This window comes from Argiope bruennichi, chromosome X1 (genome assembly GCF_947563725.1).
Source record: "Argiope bruennichi chromosome X1, qqArgBrue1.1, whole genome shotgun sequence".
NCBI classification, from domain to species: domain Eukaryota; kingdom Metazoa; phylum Arthropoda; class Arachnida; order Araneae; family Araneidae; genus Argiope; species Argiope bruennichi.
The window spans coordinates 55,481,536-55,506,595 of NC_079162.1; the positions used below are offsets into that span (position 1 = coordinate 55,481,536).

The 25,060-nt window shown below is 29.4% G+C and overlaps 1 protein-coding gene across 3 annotated transcripts in view; it reads left to right on the plus strand.

Moving 5' to 3' along the window:
• LOC129958551 (cysteine sulfinic acid decarboxylase-like) overlaps positions 1 to 25,060 on the plus strand; it is a 51,825-nt gene that overhangs the window by 14,729 nt on the left and 12,036 nt on the right. For all 3 annotated transcript variants that reach the window (XM_056071092.1, XM_056071093.1, XM_056071094.1), the window contains exons 2-7: positions 13,394 to 13,527; positions 15,659 to 15,752; positions 19,238 to 19,328; positions 22,157 to 22,263; positions 23,170 to 23,285; positions 24,891 to 25,025. In XM_056071092.1, the coding sequence (XP_055927067.1) occupies positions 13,394 to 13,527; positions 15,659 to 15,752; positions 19,238 to 19,328; positions 22,157 to 22,263; positions 23,170 to 23,285; positions 24,891 to 25,025 (677 nt within the window). The remainder of the gene's footprint in view (positions 1 to 13,393; positions 13,528 to 15,658; positions 15,753 to 19,237; positions 19,329 to 22,156; positions 22,264 to 23,169; positions 23,286 to 24,890; positions 25,026 to 25,060) is intronic.

Below are 25,060 nucleotides of genomic sequence, written 5' to 3' on the forward strand. Positions count from 1 at the left end.
AATTCATGACCCTTACAATATAATTTTATTTAAAACTTTTAAAAGCCCATAAATAGATTAATTTTCTTTTAGCTCAGGGACATTAACAAATTTAAATCAACAATGTTTCAAATTTCAAAAATATTTTGAAAGTTTAGCAAATATTTTTAGAAACTTTTGCCAAGTACTCCATTGCAGATTTGTTTAATCATATATTTCGATTCAAGAAAATTATAAATGTGAATGATAAATTTCTAAAAATTATTCAAAAGTAGTTTTTTTTAATGATTCCTAAATCTTCAAAAATTTTAAGGGATTATATTTCTAGAATTAAAATACTCTATACATTTTCAATGCATATTTAGTCAGAGAAATTCCTTTTATGTTATATCTATAAATTTTCATCGTAATGCTTTTCGTCGGCAACCATTTTACAAAAAATTATTAAATTGTAATAATGAAGTCATTACAAATATTATTATTACGCTTGATAAGAAAAAAAATGAGAAAACAATCAATCCATAAAAATAATTTGCATTTTTTTTCTTCTTTAAGAAACCATCAACAAATAAACATTGCAAAGTTTATAACTTTTTTAAAAAAATCACTGAAAATTCTTTTGAGATTCTACTGTTTTGGGTTAGAATGAAGATGAATTTCAACTTTAGGAAGTCTAATTTCGAAAAATTATTTCATAGTTCCAAATTTTGCTTTAAATCTCAGAGTCAATTCAACATAAATCAAGGAATGTCGATTCAGAAATATTTAGTCACAAAAATTAAAGTCTTGATATTGTTTGAATGTTTCGAGAATTTGTTAGATGAAATCAACATGCTTTGAGATATCTTAGTTAATCTACACTTCAGAAAAGAATAATACAGATAATACTATAAACAATATATCAAATTTACCAGTCTCAGATCATTTATGCGGTAAATTCAAAAAAATTCAAAACTTAACTACGCATTTGGATTCATATAATTCCTTTCCCCTAAATAATCTGATAATATTCCATCAAAAAATGGCTTTTCATTTTATTGGATTTTATGGATAAATTATTCTCATCAACATCGAAGACTATCGTTGTAGAAGTCTTGAGATTTTTTTTTCTTCCAAATCTTTGGATTTTTACATCTTTCTCTTGGTTCCAATTAAAACAAAGAAACTAATAGATAATTCAACCGTTTTTTCACATACATCGGATTTTGAAGAACTAAGAAAATCCAAAATTTATATTTAATTTTAAAGTAAGAAACATAACTCTAATTCGAATAATTTTCCAAAAAAACTTTCTTTCATGAAATACAGTAAAAATTCGCCATGATTCGTATTGGCCTCTTTTTTTGCTCATAATCTTCGGATATTAATAAGATTTCAGAAACTCGTTCATAAAATAACAATCATTCTCGATCCATCTTTTTCATTTTATGAATTGAAGATATCGATGTTACAAATCAAACAAAAAAGTTGATTGAATGCAGCAGATGATTTGTAGTGTGATGAATTTAATAGATAAGAATATATTTAGTTATATCCATCGTTTCTTTAATATAATATTTTAAATATAAAATTAAGATAATCAAAAAGATTTTTCAAAAAAAAAAAAAAAAAATGGACGCATATTCAGTGATAAAATTTTTGAGTCTGTAACATACCAAGCAAAATTATTAAAATGCAAATTAAATTCAATGATTCAACAGCTGGAAAACGCAATTAAATTGGTAACTATAAATCATGCAGATTAAACCATTAGCACATCATTTAATTGAATATACAGTCTTTAGATTTTGATATTATATTATATATATATAATGGAACAGAAAGAATACACTTAATTCAATTTTCTTAAGGTTATACTTTCATTAAATTTAATCTCAGAATATTCGCTTTTATAAAGTACCAGTTATATATAGAATTATAAAAAAACTACGGGTGATTTGATTAATTTCTTAAAAATCTAAAAAAACATATCTATAAAAAAATATTGTTTTCAGTTTACACTTAAAATAGTATTGTCCTTTTTATAAATCTTTACACGGTAATTTAAAATTTACGATCATATCATACTTCAATGACAGGATATTTGTAATTTTCACTCTTTAATATTGCTTTCACAATGCAATTAAAATGCTGTTGTTCTTTTTTCAAGTTACTTAGCCGGTTATTTAAAACTTGATGTCAAATATTCAATGGCAGGATATTTGCAGTCATATTTGTCGCACGAAATCCGAACGAAATTGAATAAAATGATGTAATTTAAAATTTAGATGTTTCATGTTAATATGCCTAAATTTTATATTCAAAAAAATAGATTAAGCTGTGAAACATTCGTGATAAGAATAACATTTGAAATTATAAATACTTTAAATTGACAATAAAAGTAAAATATACTTACTTTAATAAGTGTTTAATATAAAAATAAAGAAGTTTTATAAAAAAAGAAAAGTGCCCTACTTTCTTTTAAAATATTTTTACCGGTATTGCAAGAATCCACGATAAAATATTTTGATCTTTATGTTAAATTCCAAAGAGAAAAATATTTTTAAAGAAAACAGGATTTATGTATTTTAACAAAAACTCACTCTTTCATTCAGAAATGTTCCTGTCCAAGCAATGCGTTAAGAAATTATTCATAACTTTTTCAAAATCCTATAACGATTGCATAGATAATTGAAATAAAAAATTCAAGACTTATCAGAAACACAATATTTTTTCGATATCGGTATCAATTCCCCCTTGAAAATGTTCTCCAAAACACAACATGAAGAAATCAAGTTTTCTTTGTTATCTGTATGCGTCCAATTATATAAATTTCACTAATTGCAACTTTAAATTACAGTCTTTAAATTTTTCAAAAGTCAATTAAACTTCTTTCATCATAAAAGAATGCTGAAAATATACTTCACGTAATTCCTCCTTTTTTTTAATTGCTTTCTCGCATGTCAAGAAATTAAAGATATTTAGTTTAAAATGCATTTTGCAAATAAACTCCCAGCTATCATAAACAATAAATGTAGTGCTTTTATTCACATTAGATTGTTGAGATTAATTTCAGCATGAAATACCTCTCAAGGTGATTTCAGGGTTGAAAATGCAGAGAAAAAACCCCCGTTTTTCCCACTATTGTATGTCAGTGTGTAGGTTGAAGTACGCCTAATTATAACTGGGAATTACACTAACATTTGAGTTTGATATCCAAAAAAATTCACTAATAAACTATTCTTCTTTCTCTAATTAAAAGTAATATATCCTATATTGAAACCTATATTTTACATGTCAAAAGGTGGACAAAAGACGAAAAATGAACGGGTAGTTCTTTTACGGTCTTTTGCATATCTTGTTACAGAAACCATTGATTGAAGATTACATTAAAGTTTTTTGCATGATATCTAAAAATTATTTTCTCAATTACTTTTCCTTTTATAATGAAAGGTAAGAGGAATCAATGATGCTTCTTTCAATTTTTTTTTTTTTTTTTTTTTTTTGTATCTCAAATGGAAGATTGAAGGAGAGGATTCGGCGATAGGCCTTCTCCTCCGATTCTTTTATTTTGTATACCTCGCAGTTTTAAATATGTATAATATTAATTGAAAGTTACATCAAAGTTAGAGTAGAATATCTGAAAATTTTTGAATTATTTTTGTTCTTTGATGAAAGGTATGATGAGCGAATATTTCTTGCTTTGATCCACTATTTAACACAAGCCTTACAAATAATTAGTAATCTTTCTCTTATGAATGATACATGTGCAATTTTTTTTTCTCTCTGTTCAGGCTGATGCACCAATAAAAAAAATCAGATTTTCCTCTCCTCATTGAGCTAATATGTCTCTTCTTTAATCATCCAGTATATAATTTTACATCTCTGTCCTATTTACTATTTTATTAGTAATGCCTACAAGATTAATTATTAAAGAGGAAAGATAGGAATAGATAGTATCCAGTCGGTCTGATAAAGGTTGCACATACTCTCTTCTAATTGTTTGAAATAAGGCAAATACAATTATCTCTTCTTACACCCGAGTCCTTGTTTTAAGAGGATAGTTTGAGATTTGTGAAACCTTAATCTGTGAATAAATGTTAAACTTTCGTCAGTACAAATTCGTTTTTACATAAAATTAAGTAATTATTATAATTGATCATAAAAGATTTATCTAAATAATTTTATAAGTTATCTGTTTAATGTTTAAAGGAAAATGGTGGTTTAATATTATCTTCCATACAACCTACTGAAATGCAATATAATCTATGAAAAATCTAGGGGAAAATTGTGAAATATTTAAGAAAATTAGGGAAAATTTTGCAACAGTTTGAATAAATTAACATTAAAGCTTTAAAAAATAGTATATATTTGTCAAAGAGGCTTTATATTTTAAATTACATGAAGCTCTCCTTGTCAAATCGTCACATTCACTACAATATAGAAACTATTTTGAAATATTCAACAGTAAAATATTTGAAATGTTTAAATATCTATAATGTAAATCTACAGAAAGAAGGTTAATCAGCATTTTATTTTATTTGAAGCGACTATTAAATTGTGATAAATATAACATTATGAGAAAAATAATTGCAATTTTGAAATAGCTCTTAAATTCAAGATTTTATCCTTCAAAATGTTTTCGCTATTTTTCAGAATTTCTCACCATTCTTTTTCCAACTACCCACTTATATGCTTTTAATTTAATAGTAATAAAGAGTACAAAACCTTTGGATCGTAACAAATATTTAATTTCTGAGGAAAATTTATCATCCACTGTATTTCTCGTTTCTTTCTATATCATCGGGTCCGAAGGGCTGCAGTTTCGAGAAACGATTCCATCCGAGTACAGTGTGTACGCCGAACTGACGAACGCCACATCCTTTAGGATCAAGCTTTTCTCAATAATATGAAGCGGAATTTTGGAGAAGGTATACAGGCTCAGGCGTTGTCTCCGTTATCTGATTATGAGATGAGAAAATAACCACAGAATCTCAATATCTGACAATATTTTTTTAATTCACATCGGTTCTGAATTTATTAAAAATCATTTTTCGAAAAATATAACGTTTAAAAATTTAACTACATAAAAATGTAGTCTTCACTACCCTTAAGAATAAATTTTAATTTGCTGTTTACAGAGTATCAAGGTCAGGGGGACATGCGATATTCGGCAGATCGTATAACTCGTGTTGCTCGAGATTCCAAGCCGATTATATCGCTATGATATTGAGCGGCAATATTAATAATTTGTTAAATTTTAGCCTATTTTTGTGTTTAAATCAGACAGAATTTCATTTCTGCTTTTTTAAGTAAATGTTTTATATGGAGGTCAATAATGTTAAATAACTCATGTTTGTAAACTAAATACCCCTGCGGTAGCCTTAAAATATTTTGAACGCAAGACAAAGTCTTTTGTACGAGCGAGATGTTTTTCAGGAAATTGTTTCAATTTGGAAGCCACAAAACATCATTCTAAAAGAAAGCAACTTACTGCAACAAGCTAAAAATATGTCTGTTTTGTTTCTACAGGTTCATTTTGATATTTTTTTATTTATTATTACGAAAAACCTAAGTAATTTGTTATTATTTTTTTCTCGAAATACAATACCTACTGAAAGTTATCAAGTATTAGGTTTTTTTTTAGATGAAGAGCGAGATCAGTAGTCATCATTTATGTCATAACTGTATAAGATATGACTATAAAATGTAGCCCTCGTATGGAGCCCCTAAGGAGAGCTAATTTAATTAAACTGAACTTAGGAAGAATCGGATCCTGAACTGCCCCCCCCCCCCGTCCCGATTTCAAAATCGAAGCTTGACCATAATGCTTCTCACATCTTAAATTAATCTTAAAATGTAGCCAACAATTTTTTAGACAGATAATTATATTTTCATTTTTAACCGTCTTTCATATAATTGAAAAAATAAATGGTTTTAGACTATTCCTTTTTGGTAGCATATAAGTGTTTACTTTATATAATAACTTCAATTGGCTTAACGGCTTCTCTATTTTCAGTATCCAGCCGTCCAGATTAATATTCAATTATCACAAGATAATTGCTTCCTGCGGGAGCAGAAATATAGTAATCGAGTTTGCTTTTTTTTTTTTTTTTTTTAAATCTGTTATTTTAGAATTAAAAGAGAACGTGCAGCGAGATTTTTGTAATTTATCTCCCAAAGCTTCTAAGCCTTTATTAAATTTCTCCCATTTTTTTTTTTTTTTCCTACTCCATGGTTTTCCAGTGATTTTAATTTACTCTCAATAAGAAATTGGTTTTATGCCATATTGAAAAAATAAACGGTGGTCAAATCTAAGGCTTTAAACGCTGCAAGGGAATTTTGTGTCTGAGAGCTAAAGATTTGAATTTCTTGTGTCGCGTTAGCGCGTCAGCTGACGGTGGCATGGAAAAAAATGTAATCCTTTTTCCCTTTCGTCAAATTTCTCGCATTAGCTTACGCTCGTAGTATTGCTCCCCGGATTAGGCTAAATTATTTTCAAGTTTCCGCTTCTAAAGCGATACCGTGTGAAATCGCTTAGACTGTGTGAGAAAACATTTGGCGCCTATTTAAGCGGCTCAGCAGATTTTGGAATCAACAGAATCTTTTCGACAAACGACAGGCGAGGAAGGAGAAATTGCTGTTGGAGGTAAAAATTTTTAAGTTAATGTATAAATTCTGAGAAAAGACTTGTTTTGAAAACTTTAATTATGATTACTATTCATATCAGTTTTTAGGATTAATAATCTTAACTGTGTTTAAAAAAGCACATTTAAACCAGAAATTTTAACTGAGAATTAAAACTTTTTACTTTGATTTAGTTTTTATAAATTCGAATATTTTTTCGAGCTTTGGACATAATTATATTTAAAGCTTCCATTTTCCGAAAAAAAAGAGTTAAATTAACTACTATTAAATAATGTAACTGGATTATATTCTTGCAGGACTTTGAAAAAGCAGTGTATGTTTGATGATAACAGCATAATCCTAAAATTGCTCTAGAAATGCATGTCTTCTCTTCAATATTCAGTAATTCCTGTAATTTATAAAAAAAAAATTCTTTACTATTTTGTCATATTTTAGATTTTAAGTAAAGCTTGTAATTATTTAAACATGTACAAGTTGAATTTGATTAATCCTATTCCTTCAAGCTGCAATAGTTGCACTTCTATTATCGCAATCTCTAACAAAATTAAGCAAGGAAAAATTGAATTTGATTCGCTCCTTTCTTTTATATCGTATCAGTCGTACTTCCATAAACGCGTCCCTCTATTTGAGTGTGGCCAGTTTTGCCTATGCGTGGGCCTGATGTCAAATTGACTAGACTTCGCATAGGGCAGGTTTATGCATCGACATTTTCTCAGAGAGAGACCACCGTTTATTGTCCTCGATGTCATGTAGATTTTAGTGTGAAATAAATTTAAATTGAATGTCCAAATTTTAACTCCTGTCGTATTACATTTTACCTTTGTTTTCAACATTTAGCTTATCATTCAACTTGCATTTTCATATTTTATGCGTTTTTATATATATTTATACCGTTTTAAACTTTTACCACCTGCTCTACATATTTTACTACCTGCTCAAGTTTTACATATGCTTTAATTATTGTTTCGTTTTTTTTCTATGTAATTCTATCGATTTTCGTGCTTTCTTACTTTAATTGTGTTTTTTTTAACTTAACCCTTTGCTTGGCACAGTATGGCCAGATATGGCTTTTGTGCCATAAAGCACCACTAAACCTATCTATAAACGAGCAAATGTCGCAGGCATCAAAAAGATGTCCATAAATGTGGAACCACTTCTAGAATAGAAGCAGTCTAGACAATGAACTAATCAGGAAAGAAAAAAAAGGCATTTGAATTCTTGATAGAACTTATTAGAGGTTTTAAAATCAAATATACTTTTCAAAGATAAATTAAACAATGTTTCCTTAATTTTCTTTTTTTTTTTGTCTCCTACTCTCTTTTACAATTCATTTTTTATTGTAAATTCCATTTCACGCATATTTTTATCTTATAAGAATGATCACATTCTTTATAACTGTTATGATCATTGCTGAGTTATGAACTAAAACAAATGCTCGAAGATTTAATTATCTATGGCACATATTCTTATATAAAATACACAATACTGATATGGAAAAAAAAAAAGAGAAAAACGAGTGTGAATTTTGCGAGTTCAAGTTTCGATGCATCTAAATTGCTTTTTCGTTACTTCAAATTTCATGTAATTTTAAAACAATGAAATTACAGTTTGCAGTACTTTTCCCTTCGTTAAAATCTGGAAGTAATTAATATAATGCCAATTAAAAAACGACGATTATAAAGTCATAACTCTTCAAAAATAAATGTTTCTCAATGCAAATCGTATTTTATGAATAGATTTTCGCTATACCGTAATGCGAGAAAAAAATTATTCCTCCAAAAATATTCTTTAAAACAATCATTTTTAGTTATTTCATAATCAATTAATCTATATTCTGATTATGCCGTATTTATATGATTAGATGCTCTGATGCTGTACATATTTGTTGGCCAGATTTTCGGTGCTTTTGATGTGAATATTCCGAAATATCTCGTCAAAAGTTTAATTTTCGATAAGAGGAATTTAAAAAATTGGATCATTATCTATATTCAAAAAATACCATGGATTGGATAAGAATATTTAAAAATGCAAATGACTTATGTTGTAGAAGTCATAGCTAAATAATAAATATTGAATAATGAGAAGCGCATGATTTAGAATTTAGAGATTAACTCCAAAAGATGGTGATAAAAGTGATGAAATGTTGAATTAACAAATATTGGAATCATGTAAGTTATTGGAATCATTTAAGTTAAAAACATATTGTAATAGAAAAGTTTTTAAATATATACAGATATGAATCATAATGGATAATAAAGTACGAACTAAAAATAATTATATTACAAATTTAATTCATAGAAACTTGGCAATAAAATCATTCAGAATATTTAATGGTATTATGACTAAGATCTACTGCAATTGTTTAGAGAGTTATTCAAAAATACTTTATTTTTTTCTTAGAAATAAATTTTAAGAATCATTCTGATTGTTTTGTCCTTTCTAAAAATGTTGAAAATTCGGGAAATTTTAATTCATTTCTTTGATATATATTTAGTGATTCGATTTAAAAAGATAAACGATAATCGTCTACATGTAGATAGCTTTCATTTAGTCGTTCGCTGTGGAACGGTTCCGAAAAAATCGCAACGGAGCTGGTCCGCACCTGTGGCGGCTGCAAAAATTGAGGTTGCCGAAGTCGAGAACCGTCGACTTCGGCAGCCTCAATCAACTCATTAATAGCAACGGAATCCAAGACGCATATTTTTTGGCGACTTTCTGGGCTGATCTGATTATTAGAATTATTATTCCTCATTCTTGTTGATCTTGGGCGGTTTTAAAATCGTAACAGACTTCACTCTTACAGGCGGCGTTTGGGATAATTGAGATTTTAACGAAATTAAGAGCCGTCGATTGGCATTTGTAACAAGTTAAAGGTACAAAACGCACTCTGTTCAGTGGCTCTTTGATAATTTGATTATTTATTGGAATTAGTCTTTATTTGTGTTGATGTTGAGTCACTTGAAAAGCATAAAGGTCTTCATTCGTACCAGTGGCGGCGGAAATAATTGAAGTTGCCGAAGTGTTTATTAATCGGCTGTTCTCTTGGTTGAATTGATTATTTATTGGAATCATTAGTCTTTATCCTTGTTATCGATAAATATTCAAATTATACTGGAAAAAATTCACATTGGGTGAATCCATTGATCGATTTAAAATTTAAGAGACATTTTAATGAATCAGAATGATAATGATTCATACATTCATTCTGAATGTTGATATATGATCGATTTTAAGTGGATGAAGATTTTTAAGAATTTAATTCCTTTATAGTATTATTTTTAGTTAAAGTTTTTTTTTCTTTTTTCAAAAACTATTGAAATTATGAATTCTGCCTCTTTAGATTTGTGATTTTCTTAGTAATTCAGTTATATTTTAGTTATTTAACCAATTTTATATACTTTCTTCAGTTATACTAAGATTAACATCCGCAACATTATTCGTTTGTGATTATTTCATCAACATTTTATCATTTGTTTTAGCTACTTATTTAATTTAATAAGGAAATGCATGATAATTTATTAAATCAAGAAGAAATTTTAAAAGACAAAAAAAAAAAAAAAAACACTAATTTCTCGGGGAAAAATCATATAGGCAGCATTTTGGTCAGTAAAGTGGGGGATATGAGCCGTATCTTGTGTTCGTTGGATTGGATTGTTTGAATTTTTCTGTCGCAAGAGTCATGGTTTTGATTATGAAGCACTAAACCAGAATTTTTTCTTCATAAACTGTTATTCCTTATTAATGAGGAAAATTATTAATTCTGTTGATTGGAAACGGTTTTTTTAAACTCTCTGAATAATTGTTTTAAGTAAATTTCTTTTTATTTACCATTAATTAATGTTTAATATTCATATTCATTTTCCTATTTTTGGGTCGGGATAAAACATTTTTTAGCGAAATTCCTTAAAATCCTTAAACAGTTGAGAATTTCAGCTTATTTCTAAAGACCTTTAATTATAGTAAAATAAATCGAATTACGTAAATATTTGTATTTTTTTAAAAAAATCTTAAAATTGTTTAATAGAATTCTGTAAAGGCTTAGTTTTCTGACTTATGCAAGTGCTATATTTTTGAAAAAAAATTGCCGAATAGCCAAATTAATTTTAAGAATTTATATATGTCAATTTTATTCTTTCAGTTAAGAACCAGGATCATATGTAGAATTGCATGATGCAAGTCTCATAATATGCAATGTAGAAAAAAGTAGATGAAATAATCATCTTAGAAAATTTATATAAAGGAATTATGTATGCCATTGAAGCTCAAATGCATCAAAATTGAATAGTGTTTGAAGGAAGCATTTTGTATAAAAGTGGAGAAACATTGAAATCCTTTGTTGAAATATGTTAATTCGATAATACATTATGGCGATTCATGTCATAAAATAAAATCTCAACAAGGGATTTTTTTTTTCCTTTTAAAAGTGATTAATCCTGAAAAAATAATCTTCCCTTTGAAAGAAATTATTGATATTATTTTCTTATTTCAAAACTCCTAAATTGAAACAGTTTAATAAACGTACGAAAAGTAAAGGTTTCAAAGATATTTGTTTAAATGAAAAATTGGAAATTTAAATTTCTTCTTTTAACATTTTATAGGTCTCATTTCCATTGTTAACAATAAAGCTTTCTAATAGTAGTTCGGCAATAAAATAATCGTCATGGATTTTCAAAATTAACTTCAATTTCTCTCACAAAAATTTTTCACCAAGCCTGCAGAGTTGAAAGCGACTCTAAATAATAGTTTTTTGAAATTTGAAGGCTTTTGACAAGATTTATATTAAAAATAAAATTATCTTTTCATACTCAAAGTCTGATCTTTTTTATTCTCTAATAATAAACATATTTTCCCTCAAATATTTTTTACTCACCTGTAAAAGAGTCCAACAACCGTTCTAGATAATAAAGGCCCTCAATATTGAAAATTTATTCGCCCGCCAGGATATTCTATTTATATAAAACTGAAATATGGTCAAGATGTTGATGGATTTGTTTATTAAATTTAGATTTTTTGAAATAGTCCCCGGTATCATCATAGGCATGGTAAAATGATCCAGCGATCTTTTTCATTCTCGAATCTTAATGGTAGGTCATAAATTTAGTGGCCTACTTTTGTTGCACGACCTCTCTTCATTTGCCGATTCTGGACTTCAATAAAACGAGAAGAGAGGGCAACAAATGATTCTTCGCGCCTTTCGTATGCTGAGAAATTTGTCAGATATGATTGATGACCATCCGAATGACCTCCTGCATTCCGAGTGACACTTCACTCGCCGCTCGTACATCATCGAATGTTTAAATTTTACGACTTGGGATTTCACAATTGAGGTAAGCCCCAAATAAAACAAGTGTAGAGGAAAAACTTCGTCAAAACTATGCGTTGGAATTCCCTGAAGAAGAATGGGGGAAAACTACCAATCTACATACATTTCAACCAGCTTAATTGTGTTAGAAACAGTACAGGATATTTCTTAACAGATTAATTTTTCAGTGTATTTTTATTCTGACTATAAGTTCCAAAGACATCAATATTTTTAATGTTATCCTTTATGATGAATATTTGTACTATTAATGACAAGTTCAGCACACTTTTAAGAATAATACAAGAACCTACTAACTTACGTGTTTAAGTTCTTTTATTGAAGTAAGTTTACGGCAATTGTTCAAAAAAGTAATATTATGTGATGAAATGTATAGCATTTTCATCGGCGTGATTTATTCTAAATTTTTATGCTAATGCACTCTGCCTCGAAAATCGGTTATCATATAGTTTTAATGCAATTGTAGAAATTATAGAGGCAATCATTTCTTTCAGATTCAAGTAGTTGTATATAAATAGCTTTACATACATGGTTAAAATGTATTTCAGGAATATGAACGAATACTGCTTGCATGTTTCAATTTCTTCGGAAGTAAGATATAGTGATGATATTTTACAATTTTCAGATAAAGAAAGGTTGAAATTTTTAGATAATGCAGCTATTTTTTATACTTTACTAAAGAAAGATTAAATATATCAATTTAAAAAGTGAGATATCATTTATTATTTCGATATTGTTTCTAATTTTTCTATTATCAGGTTTCAAGTTGAAAGTAGAGAAATTGGTTGGTGTGAATAAACTCATGGATTTGGGGCTTTTATGACTATTTCATCCTCTATCTGTGTTTTAAATATGAAGGTTTTTGAGCAACAATTGCACCATTATAGGCTTTTAAAGAAATGATATAAAGATATACTTACAGCTGAGAAATTAAAACTTATAAAAAATTCAATGTAATGTGCTTTTAATAAACAAACTTCAATATAAAAGTATTTTAGACTCTGGCTCAATTTGGGAGTTAGAGTTTCAGGGTTATATTATATTTCTCATCATCTTAGCGCATTGCAAAATTAAGGTGATTGTGCTAAAATAGCTATAAAGAGGGACACTAATTTAATGAAACTTAATTAACTGGATTGTAAATTTCAATCATTATTCAATTTCTTAACTTTATTAAATTTTGAAATGCTTTATAGGATAACTATGATTACATACATAAAATATTGTATGTCAAATTCATTATTGATACAAAACACTCGCATAAGTCAGTTACATCTGCTCTCTAACTGCTGCATGCGACATATAATTGATGCAGGTTGTCACAAGATATCGAATGTCGTTTCTGATCCCAGCTGTATATCAAAATATCACATGTTTTGTTGTGTGTATTTTGACATACAACATTTTGTTATAAAAACTATTATTGTTTTCAGTTATCTGTATCTAATTTTTGTATGGCTTTTATAGATCAGAACATGGAAGGACTTCCTCTTCTCCGTGATGTTACACGGATGATCCTGGACTCGGATATCATAGAGGATCCTAAGATAGTGACGGCCAAGCATAAAGTTACAGAATTCAGACATCCTAAGGAGTTAGAGGTAAGAATTTCTTTTACATTGAATTTTTACAAACCTCCAGCATACAGAGTTTATTAATTACACTATTAGTTATATTCTTGAACACGAAAAAAAATTTAATTTGTAATTTAAGATCTCTAAGTATAACTGTATAAGATAAAAACGGATTTAAAATTAAAATTCGATGAAATTTACCAAACTAGAAAATTTCATCGGTTATTTTTTTCTATTGCCATAAAACTGAAGATTATAATGAACATTGGCATAAACTTGAAATTCTTTTATTTTTATTATTTATTGAGTTTAAAGGAAAAAGAATAAAATTCACATATCCGATTATGTTAATTTAGCTTCAAAATCTCGCATGTCCAAATTTTTATGAAATTGCAATTTATTTGGATTCTAATAGAAAAAAGAAATCTAGAAATACTGATTAAAAACCATCTTAAGTCAGTTAATTGAATTAGCTAATATTTCAAGCTGTTGTTATTGCCACCAGAAAAATTACGTTTTTCGACTTGTATGTTTTTTAAATCAAGACGGTACAATAGCTCAAAATCTTAACGTTGCCCAACAAAGGAGAGCATATATATATCTCCTTATTTCAAAATCATGCATATTAAATTTTCTAAAAAATTAATAACAATAGAAAAATGCATAAAATGAATTTCTATTGTTGTATAGATAAAATTTTTAGTTTTAAGTAGGCTTAAGTTTTTTATGGAATAATTACCTCCAAAGATTCTGTGGGGAAAAAGTTAACATTTTGGTTAAATTGTCTGCTGTTATCGAACATTGTTTCATTTGCTTACAAAATGTTTACTTTTCTTACCTCCATGGGAGAGATTTACTATACTTGCTTTTAAACATTGTTAAACTTCTACTTTGAAGCGAGCGAATGAAAACCTGGTAAAAAGAAACGTATTAAAGCAAAATAGAAATTAAGGACAGAGATATTCAGAGTGAAAAAATATTGTGCAGAAATGAAATCGATATAATTGAATTGATGAAATTTTGAATTTTATGATGTTTAAAAATATTTCTTCTGAAGTTACTGTGGAAAAGATGCGAAATTTTGATTAATTTTTAATTTGATTGAATATTTCATTCATTTTTGAACTTTGAACAGTTAAAAGTATTATTTTTCTTCTCTTAAATAATACGTATACAAAATTTGGTTGAATTTGATCCGTTATTTAGAAGGAGATGCAAAATGTAAATACATAATACCCAAAATGACTTTTATTTATGTTATAAGATTATATGGAATTTCGTTCTTCAGTTTTATATTAAACGTAGAAATACCAAAATTCAAGATTTAAACGAATTCAGCTAACCGCAATCTAAATATAATAGCAAATACTTCATTTTATAAAGAAATGCTTTTTAAAATAAAGAAGTTTCTAGAAATTCCTTGATAAAAAGGCGAATTTAATCAATGAATTACATTTGTTGATACTAAATTCATTATTTAATAATTGATATAATGTTCTCCGCAAAATACAATTAAGAAAAATTTATTGTTCCCACAAAATGGTCAACTAACTGAATCTCATTTGTCTCGCTCTCTATATTTGAATTACTGCGTTTCCATATTCATGGACATAAGGATGATCCATCCTATGACGCGTTTAGACCAAAATTGGACATACATTTACATTTACAATGCAAAGTTATTGTTAATTATCGTGTTCTCATAAAGAGAAACGGATAGCCATTTAAATGCAATTTCAAAAATTTATTTATTAGTCTAATAGAATCTGAAGCATGGTTAGTCAACAAAATATCGGGATTAAATTTTTTGACAATTGCAATAGTTTCTCTTTGCATATTTCGTGCATGAAAAAATGAAAGCACTTTTCACAACTCTAACTTAAGAGAAATTAAGTTAATTTCACCTTAAGTTTAACACAACTTAACTTATAAGAAAGCATCTCCATTTGCAGCGATGAAAGAATCCCAGAAAAATTACTTTGATGAAACTGAGCGGATAAAATATCTCTCCCTCTTTTTTTGTTTGTACTTTAAAAATGGAGCAAAACATGTCTGAGTTCACTGAAATATTCAGTCTTAGCTTTAGAAGAATTCCCTGAAACAAGAATAAAATTGATATAACCGTTTTTTTTTTTTTTTTTTTTTTTTTTTTTTACAGAAAATTTTCGATTTACGTATTGAAGATGAACCTTCAACTCACGAGCAGATGGTGAAACTTTGCCAAGATGTGCTGAAGTACAGTGTTAAAACATGTAAGTACTACTTTAACCACTTTAAATTGGCTGTTCCATTGACATCTTAGAAGCAAAATATTACTTCGTTACTCCCGATTCCTGTTCACAGTGGTTTGTGCTTGACTTTCCATTACGACCAGTAATTTACGACCGCTCCAGACCAACACATGCCACAGAAATGGAGCAGTGTCACTTCAAAACGCGAAAATGTGTTAGTTTAGAGCTGACGGCTTAAGACGATCCACAGGTACTTGTACTTGACTTTTAATTAAGGTTATCCATTCACACTAGCTCCAAAGAAGCACAGTCCAGCGCTGCTCCAAAAACCGAATTAAGTTTGGCCTGGAGCCGTCGAGAATGACCGCATCTGTCGCCACGCATTATCGCTGACTAAACGGAATTCTTACTTAATAAGGAGGGCGCCGAATCCCATTAAAAATAACTTCTTATTAATTTGCTTATTATGTTTAACAATCTATCATAACGTAATAATAATGGATAGAATACAATGTATACAAGTTCAGTACAATATTATGGCTTTTTGCTATTTGTCATCAATTTACTAATGGTTATTTTTGCATCGTTTTAATTGAAACTGTTTTTGCTAAACTTTGAACTAGAAAAAAAAAAAACTTAGCAGCATAATCTACATATTGTTTCTTGTACATAAAATATCAAACTAGACCAAAATCTAATACTGTTAAAATATTATAAACATTGTAAACAGAAAAAAATACTTGATTGATAAAAAATGTTACACTAGAAAGTTCAGTACAAATAAAATAATTATTAAAATGTTTTAAGAAACATGTCTCTAACATTCACAAATTTGTTAAAAGCGAGAATTATGAAAGTTGTGATGAATTAGCAATCGTTGAAAAACAAATAACTGAAAATTCTAATATTTTAATGCATAATTTGAAATTCCAGATCCAAAGTAAAAGGATGATGGATAATTTACAAATAATTATTTAAAATGTTTTTCAATAGAATTTAAACTGATGATGTATAAGAGCAAAATAGCAATTTCACAATTGATTCCACAAAAGAAACTTTAAGCGACAGTTGATGTATCTTCTGACACCGGCCTTAATCGTCGGTTGTCATTTCTTTCTATCTACAATACGATGATTCTCCAACTTCCACAGAAAATGCTGGACGAAAAGAGTAGCTAAATTTTTTTGTCCTACTCCATTTTACAGTGAGAAAGCATCCACTGCCCAATTCTTATCAAAGTCTTTTACTTCGATAATAGATTCTCCGACATTTTGCCGCTAATAAAACTGATCATGCGTATGGTTTGGCTTAAAGCCAAGCCAAACGTCTGCACGTAGATAGGGTGTGGGAGTTTGCAGCGGACTGTGATGTCCTTATTAATTCAAAATTAAGAAGTCCGTTCCAAAATGACCCTAGTGTAATTACAAATGGGGCGCTAATTTAATTAAAATAATCCAATTTCCTAATTCTAAAATTCTAATTCAATTATTTTAAAAACAGCTCTGGTGTTTCCAATGTATAAATATATACAGCGTAATTAAAAATATAATTAAATATTTCAAAACAAAATGATTCTTATAAAAGTTTTGAACTGAAAATGTGAGGTTTAAAGAAATTATTCCTGCTTATCAGTTTGGCTTGCATTTATCTGTAATGCTTGAATTACCAGAAATACAAACTTATAAAGTGGCATTAAAAAAAAGATGGGGAAAAATACGAGTAAGCTTTATAAATCATTTCATTTATAAAGCTTTTGCCTAAACTTTTTATCTGCGATAATTTTCTGGCCTCTTCGTTCTATTAGTTTATAACTTTTGAATATTTAAAAGCTGTCTTGAAAAACATTTACCAGAATATGAAAACAAAAATATTTTCTATAATATAATTAAATATCCAAGACTTTTGTTAAATATATTTAATTATCATCATCTTAGATAGTCGATCTTCATATTCTAGACATAAAATGTAATAATATATTCTTTTGAATATTCTGGAAAATTTCGAATATTTCCTAATAAAATATTCCTTTTTCTTACAGGTATACAGCTTATTTTTAAGTAAATGATTTTTAAAAAATATGTTATTTCATTATAATAAAAACATCTAGGTCTCGCCCTGTTATTTTTAATATTTCATTTCCCTAGACTTAAGCATACATAAATGAAAATAAGGGACAATTTAATTGAAGCGATACGCGGAGCATTCATTAAAACACATTTATTTGTAGGAAATTCGTTTGCACTGCAAATATAGGATGTAACGTAATAAGGAAATGGGAATTTTGATTCATCTTTTCTACATCTCACAAATTGAGTTTGCGTCGACACAATTCAATTACAAGCGACCGGAAATTATAGTACCTGTTGCACTAGTTGTTTCTAATACGTGCCTTTTGCAATAGGATAAATGAAGACAAATGCTGGCAAACAGAGATACAAGACAACGAACTTTACATAGATTGAAAAGGTTATAAAACATGCTATTATTACTTAAATATACTTGGGAATATTATCGTTTTTTGCATTGTTTTAAATATATTTGTTACCATCAATGGTCAACATTCTTCTATGAATATCGACGAATACCAAATATGTCAGTGAAAGATTCACGTATTTTCTTATTATCATCATTATTAATATCATTATTTCATCACTTGTACGAACAAATTCAACATTCATCATGTACTGATGCTGAATGTTGAATAAAAATATTTGTATTACTTTCAGACGAAAATGCAACCTTTAAAGTCATACTTTATTATTAACCCTTTGCATTCGAAAAGTGACTCATGGTCACCATTCATTTCGATGTTTTATTTATTTTTCAATTTTGATAGTTAAAAATACCTACAGAATGGTAAAGAGATATAAATTAACTTTTCGGGAAAATTCAACTTGAAACAATTATATATATTTATTTTTCGGAACAATAAACAAGCCCTTTTATTAGGTGAATAATTATGCATCGAATTACTTTTCCGAGTGCAAAGGGTTAAAATATATTATGATATAGTAGGAGGAAACTTGGGTATACAGGTAAGTAAGATTATTTACCTGTGTACTTAAGTTCACAGGTAAATAATCTGTTGAACTTAAAACGAATTCTAGAAAAGAATAAATGAAAAATTAGAAAAGAAAATAATTCCAATAATAACTTACACAGAAATTAGCGTTATATAACCGCATTTGCTGCTTGCCATTTTTGTTTGCTAATTTATAAAAGTCGGATTCTTCCATTCCAGTATTAACTATCAACTTATTTATGATATCTATCTACGTGACCAAGGTCAATATCAGTGACAAATCCGAATGGCACCACCATTTGAATCGATGGAACTTTTCTTTTTGAGGTTCGTAACATTTTCCCGGTTTACAGTAGAAGGTTCTTTTCCGCAAAATGCTCTTTATACAGAAATAAACTCGTGTTGTTCAGTTAGGGTTTGATTAGGGTGAAAGTTATCCTTATTTTAACTGTATTACATATGCCAAATGTAACTTAATTTCCAGGTCACCCAATGTTCGTGAGCCGACTCTACCAAGGCGTTGATGGATACGGATTGGCAGGGGCGTGGCTTACGGAAGCTCTTAACACCAACCAGTAAGTAATAAAATATCGAATATACAACTTTCGGATAAATAATTAAAGCATTGTTTTTTTTTTTTTGTTTTTTTAAATATAATTTTAACATTCTTTTGCGAGAAAAGTGATATAGAATTTGCTTTCGATAATTCTTTATCTATAATACGCTTGCTTTCAACATTTTGATTTTTAAATGTAAGCAAGTTCCTTTTATTGAGGTGTAAAATTCTTTTTGACTTTTTATTCATGGAAATTTAAGTTGGAATTTACTAGAAAGATGTGTTAAGAAAATTGATCATATACGATATGAAATTATAAAAGAGATTGGATTTTTAAATGTTACTTTCTCGAAATAACCTATTAGATGTTTCTAAACTTCCCAAAATAGACAAATTATTCTAGGTAAATTCACTTAAAGGCTTATATTGATACAATGAATCAAACTTATATATATATATATTATTTGGAAGAATTGTGCTATACTACCGTCCAGTTTAGATTTTCAGAAGTAGTGGCTCATTCTATTTAATTAATTTTTACATATGAAAAGAAAAAAAAAACTGTATTCCAGGAATTCATGAATTATTATCAATGATGAAAGGAAAATAAATTATATAATATCACGACATACGAATATTTATTATTATGTCTAGAACAATTACGCACTATGTAGGAAAATTTACATCGGTTAACGAATAAATATGTATAATTCTTTTCATTATTTTTCTTATACTCAAAATAAATTTTTTTAAACCATTTTTTGTCATATTTCTGCCTGTTATGTCCTTTAATTTAATTGCCTAGATGCAATTAAATTAAATATAATATAAATAATAATATGTCTATAATATAAATAATAATATGTCTATAATATAAATAATAATATGTCTAAATATAAATAATAATATGTCTTTATGTATATGTCTTTATTTATCTTTCAAATTATAATATGTCTTTATGTACGGAATGATAAACTATCTACGCTCTGCTTAAAGATCAAAGTTGCACGCTCTATAACAAAAATTTATCCTAAAAGTTAAATTAGATGAACTTTGGATGAGACCATGCATGGCATCATGAATAATAGTTACTGAATGTAAATCTTTGGCGTGAATCTAGCAAGCGAGTTTTTTTAGCGATTAATCCATGGCCTGCAGATAATACACAAGTGCCTGAAAACCGAATTTGTATTTTGGACACCCTTTCTCTAACGGATTAAAAGTAAATTCTGGCATCGAACTATAATTGTAGTCACAACATCACATATCAAATTTCCTTCATTTAAGTCGTTGCATTTTTGTGAAATTGCATTTCGATGCCTGCGGAAGTGCACATCAAGATCGGCTTATATCATCATATAAGACGGTCAATCCCTTGACAGATTTTATTTCAAATTTGGTAAGATCTATATTTTAGGTAATAAACAGTGTACCAACTTTTATTTATCCAGCTCTTTATGTTTTGTAGCAATCGCGTGCACTTCTACTCGGATAACCGGAATGAGAGGCATTCTCTGAATGGATTGCGTTCAAAATTTAATAAAAATCTACATGTTTGCTGTGAAGTTCATATAATAAATTTCATCCATCTAGCTCAAAGTTTTTTTGAGTAATTGTGTTCGCAGATAGACAATTCGAAAAATATATTTTTCGGCCTCCGGGAAGTCTGAAGGGCCGCGGTGGCCTGGTGGTAAGGTCTCGGCTTCGGAACCGGAGGGTTTCAGGTTCGTGACCCGATTCCACCGAAGAACCGTCCTGTAAGGGGGTCTGTTGCACGTTAAATCCGTCATGATCAAACGTTCTCCCGCTGATGTGGTGTGGTGTGGAGAGGGGGGTGCCAGCTCAGGCGTCGCCCTCGTCATCTGACCACGGTTCAAAATTACGAGGTCCGTCTCAAAATAGCCCTAGTGTAGCTTTAAACGGGACGTTAATATAACTAAACTAAACCGGGAAGTCTGAAACGTATAGATTCGGTAAAATCTCCAGTTGAATTTTTTTGACGAATATAATACTTTCTCTTTGTATGCTTCGCATTTAAGAAAGTATAAATGGATGTTTCATATTCAAGGAAGTCTGAAACGGGGTGATTTATCAACATACGGTGTCTCAAATTTCTTTGGTGATTATATACTTTTTCTTTGAATCTTTCGTACGCAAGGGGGAAAAAATGGACATTTTAAAACTTCCGGAATTTCTTTTAGTAATACTTCTGGTTAAAATAAATAAATAAAAGGAATTAAAAAGGCAGTTCACTGTAGTCTCGTGGCAAAGGCATGAGATCGGAAATTCGTGTAATTTCTGAACTTTCTCTTTGTAATAAATACTCTTATTTAAAAAAAAAGGGATTTAAAAAAAGTGTCTCACTGTGGCTTCATGGCTTCGAGAGCCTCATTCCACAAAAAATATGCTGTTTGTACGAGACTGAGACACGCTAAATCAATCCAGGATCACATACCTTTCCACTGTTGTGGTGATGAAATTTCGAGGAAGCGGGAGGCGGCTCAGGTATGGTTCTCAGCATCTGACTATTGATAAAAATGACTCTGTCCGTGTTAAACTAACTCTTTTGTAATTCTTAAATAGGCCGTTTATCCAATTAAGCTGAAAATCTAATAATAAAAATAACATTTGACGAAACATGGTTTTCTAAACAACTAAATGCATATTAAAAACAATGAAATAAGGAATCCATACAACGTTTAAAATTTGGAAAAACAGATGTTCTATATAATTACGGTATTTCAGTTCAATAAGCAAAATCCTTTCTTTTACTTTTTTTTTCTTCAAAAATAAATTTCTCAGAAAAAGAAGTCACGATTGTACAAAACATATCCTTATCTCACCTAGAACCACTTACGAAGTAGCTCCCGTATTTGTTCTGTTGGAGAAAGCTTTACTGGATGAAATGATTCGGATGGTTGGATGGGAGGACGGTGAAGGGATATTCTGTCCTGGTAAGTTTTTGCTTACACTTTTAATATAACGGCTAATAATTTAATTAGCAATTGATGGTTTTAATTACCAAAAAGAGTTGATTATATTAGCGTGTCCCAAAAGCTTCTTTCTCATCGCGCTATGAATAGTCTTATCTGGCCCTGTTTGTGCAAACATGCAGGTTTATCTATTAGCCGTCTATGTCATCAGTTTCAATCGTTCCAGAGCTCTAAACTGTCGCAAAGCCGGGGCTACACCCCACAAAAGTTCTTTTGTCCATTTAGTGGGATTGGAAAGGTGTAATTTTCTACGAGCTCCTTCCTCAAGATGAAGCAATAAATTCTACGAAATACTGTCATCAACTGTATCAAATGAAAGCTGCCATAGCAAAAAAAAAAAAAAAAAAAAAAAAAAAAAAAACCTCGGCCAGAATTAATGAACCAACGAGGCGTTGTTTTTTATCATGACAACGCGAGACCACATATTGCATTAGTCTTAAGAGTAAAGCTCTTACTGTTTGATCGGAATGTTTTACCACATCCTGCATACTCTCCAGATCTCGCTCCATCTGATTATTACTTCTTTCTGTCCTTAAAATATTCTCTTCCCGATAAGCGCTTTAAATTCATCAGCGAAATAAAAGTGCATCTCGAGGATTATTTCTTATTCAAATCACAACTATTTTAGAAAGAAGGCATAATGAGGCTTCCTGAGAGATGGAAGACGGTAATAGAGCAAAAGGGTTCTTATATAACAAAATTCATTCATTTCATATTAGAAAGTGTATTCATTTCATATTAGAAATATGAAAGAAACTTATGGACACCCTAATACATGAGATGATTTTAATTGTGTTATAAAGAAACTGTTATATTTGACTCATCCATAATTCTCAGAAAAAAAAAATCACTATTATATCTGAACAGGTGGCTCCATGGCCAATATGTATGGTATGTCCTTGGGAAGATACTACTTCAATCCATCTGTGAAAACTAAAGGGTTGCGAGAACTTCCTCCCCTTGTATGCTTTATTTCTGATGAGGTAAGCTTATATGATTATTATATTCCTTCATCTATTTTATTTATTACCTTTTTACTAAAATAAAAATTATAGGAGCATTAAAGGCGATTTCTAAATCAAAATGTCGGTAAAATAAAACAAATAATTACGTTAAGAATATTGTGGACTCCGCGCATGCGTGAGTTTTATTAATTCTATTTACGACAGAGGGTCGCTAGCACTTAGTAATGATGTTTTAGCTTCGATGCTTCACTGTGTATCAAATTTGAAGTCATTTTCAGCCGACCACAAAGTCCGAATGTTGCTATTCACGGATTTAGATTTCACCGTGCGGCTTCTTGTTCTAGGCGTTCTTTTATGACTACTCCTGGTTAAAGTGTCTACAAAGATCAATTTGGAGATTTGACTTCCAGTTACAACTGCCATCTCAGTTAGCAAAAATTTACAACCTTTCCGAAACTACTCCCGATCAGAATCTCTGTCAAGATAAATTTGGAGATTTGACTTCCAGTCACAATTACCATCTCAATTAACTAAAATTTACAACCTTTCCGAAAGTACAAAGCAAATTTTCAGCATGTCACAACCACATTTAGTAATTAAAGTCACAAGTACCCACCTGTACATCTGGTCAGTGTAGGAAGCAATTCTTTCTTACGGTCTTTCCAAACTGTGAGAATCTTCTGAACGAATATATTACAAAGATTTCAGGTTTTAAATCTGATTCCACCAAAGAGATTACGTCCATGTTGGGCTTGTATACACTAATTTTGAGAATGAAAGTTACTCCCGTTGGTGTGGAAGATAGGAGAGAACATTACTAGCTGAAATACCATCTTCGTTTCTCGCCACATTTCAAAATAACTCTTATACTGTTTCAAAATAGGTCATTAATATAATCAAACGCCTCTACATAAGTCAATCTCAATGTATTGACGATTTGTGAAAGAAAAATTTATTTATTTAATTGTGTTACTAAGTCTACAGGCACCATCTAGTTTGTTGTATTTCATAGTTAATGTCTCATTAACAGAATTTGATTGTAAATTTGTCATTGCTGAAACGTACGCAATATATTTGTATCTCCTCACAGCAAAATATGATAGACATAAGGTGACTGCGTGCGTATTACATCCATTATCCAATATGGCTATTCATCATAGGTTGCAGTTAGTTACGTAAAACAGAGGAACAAAGCATAGTTATTGAAAAATAGAAAGTAATGACGAACGCATTTGCTGTTAGCTCAATATTCAAAAAACTAGTTGAAAGAAGATATCTAAGATCCTTACGGATTCTTTAATTACTGGAAGAGGTGATTTTCGTAATAGACAGTTATAATTAGCCAATTAGTACGTCCATAATACTATCATACAAAATAACTTAATCGAAACTATAATGTTCTCAAATTATACTTTATCGGATCTACTTGATACTCAGACCGCATCAAAACTTCTTTCATTCATTGAGACTAAAGTTTATAAAATAACAAAAATTGTAACTTTTCATTTTAGAGGCGCTTAACGAAATTCTCTATGAAATTTGCATAACTTTTTATATGGTTAATTTTGGTCGGATATCCGAGCCATAAATTTCTGAATAATTTTGAATTTTTTGTTCTTTTAGGCTCATTATTCAGTGAAGAAAGGAGCTCTCTTTTTAGGATTAGGAACAGAAAGTGTGATTTGTGTTCCCACCGACTCTCAAGGACGAATGATTCCCGAAGAACTGGAGAAAGCAGTCATTAAAGCTAAGAGCGAGGTAAATTATTTTTGAGAGATTTATCAAAAATGTAG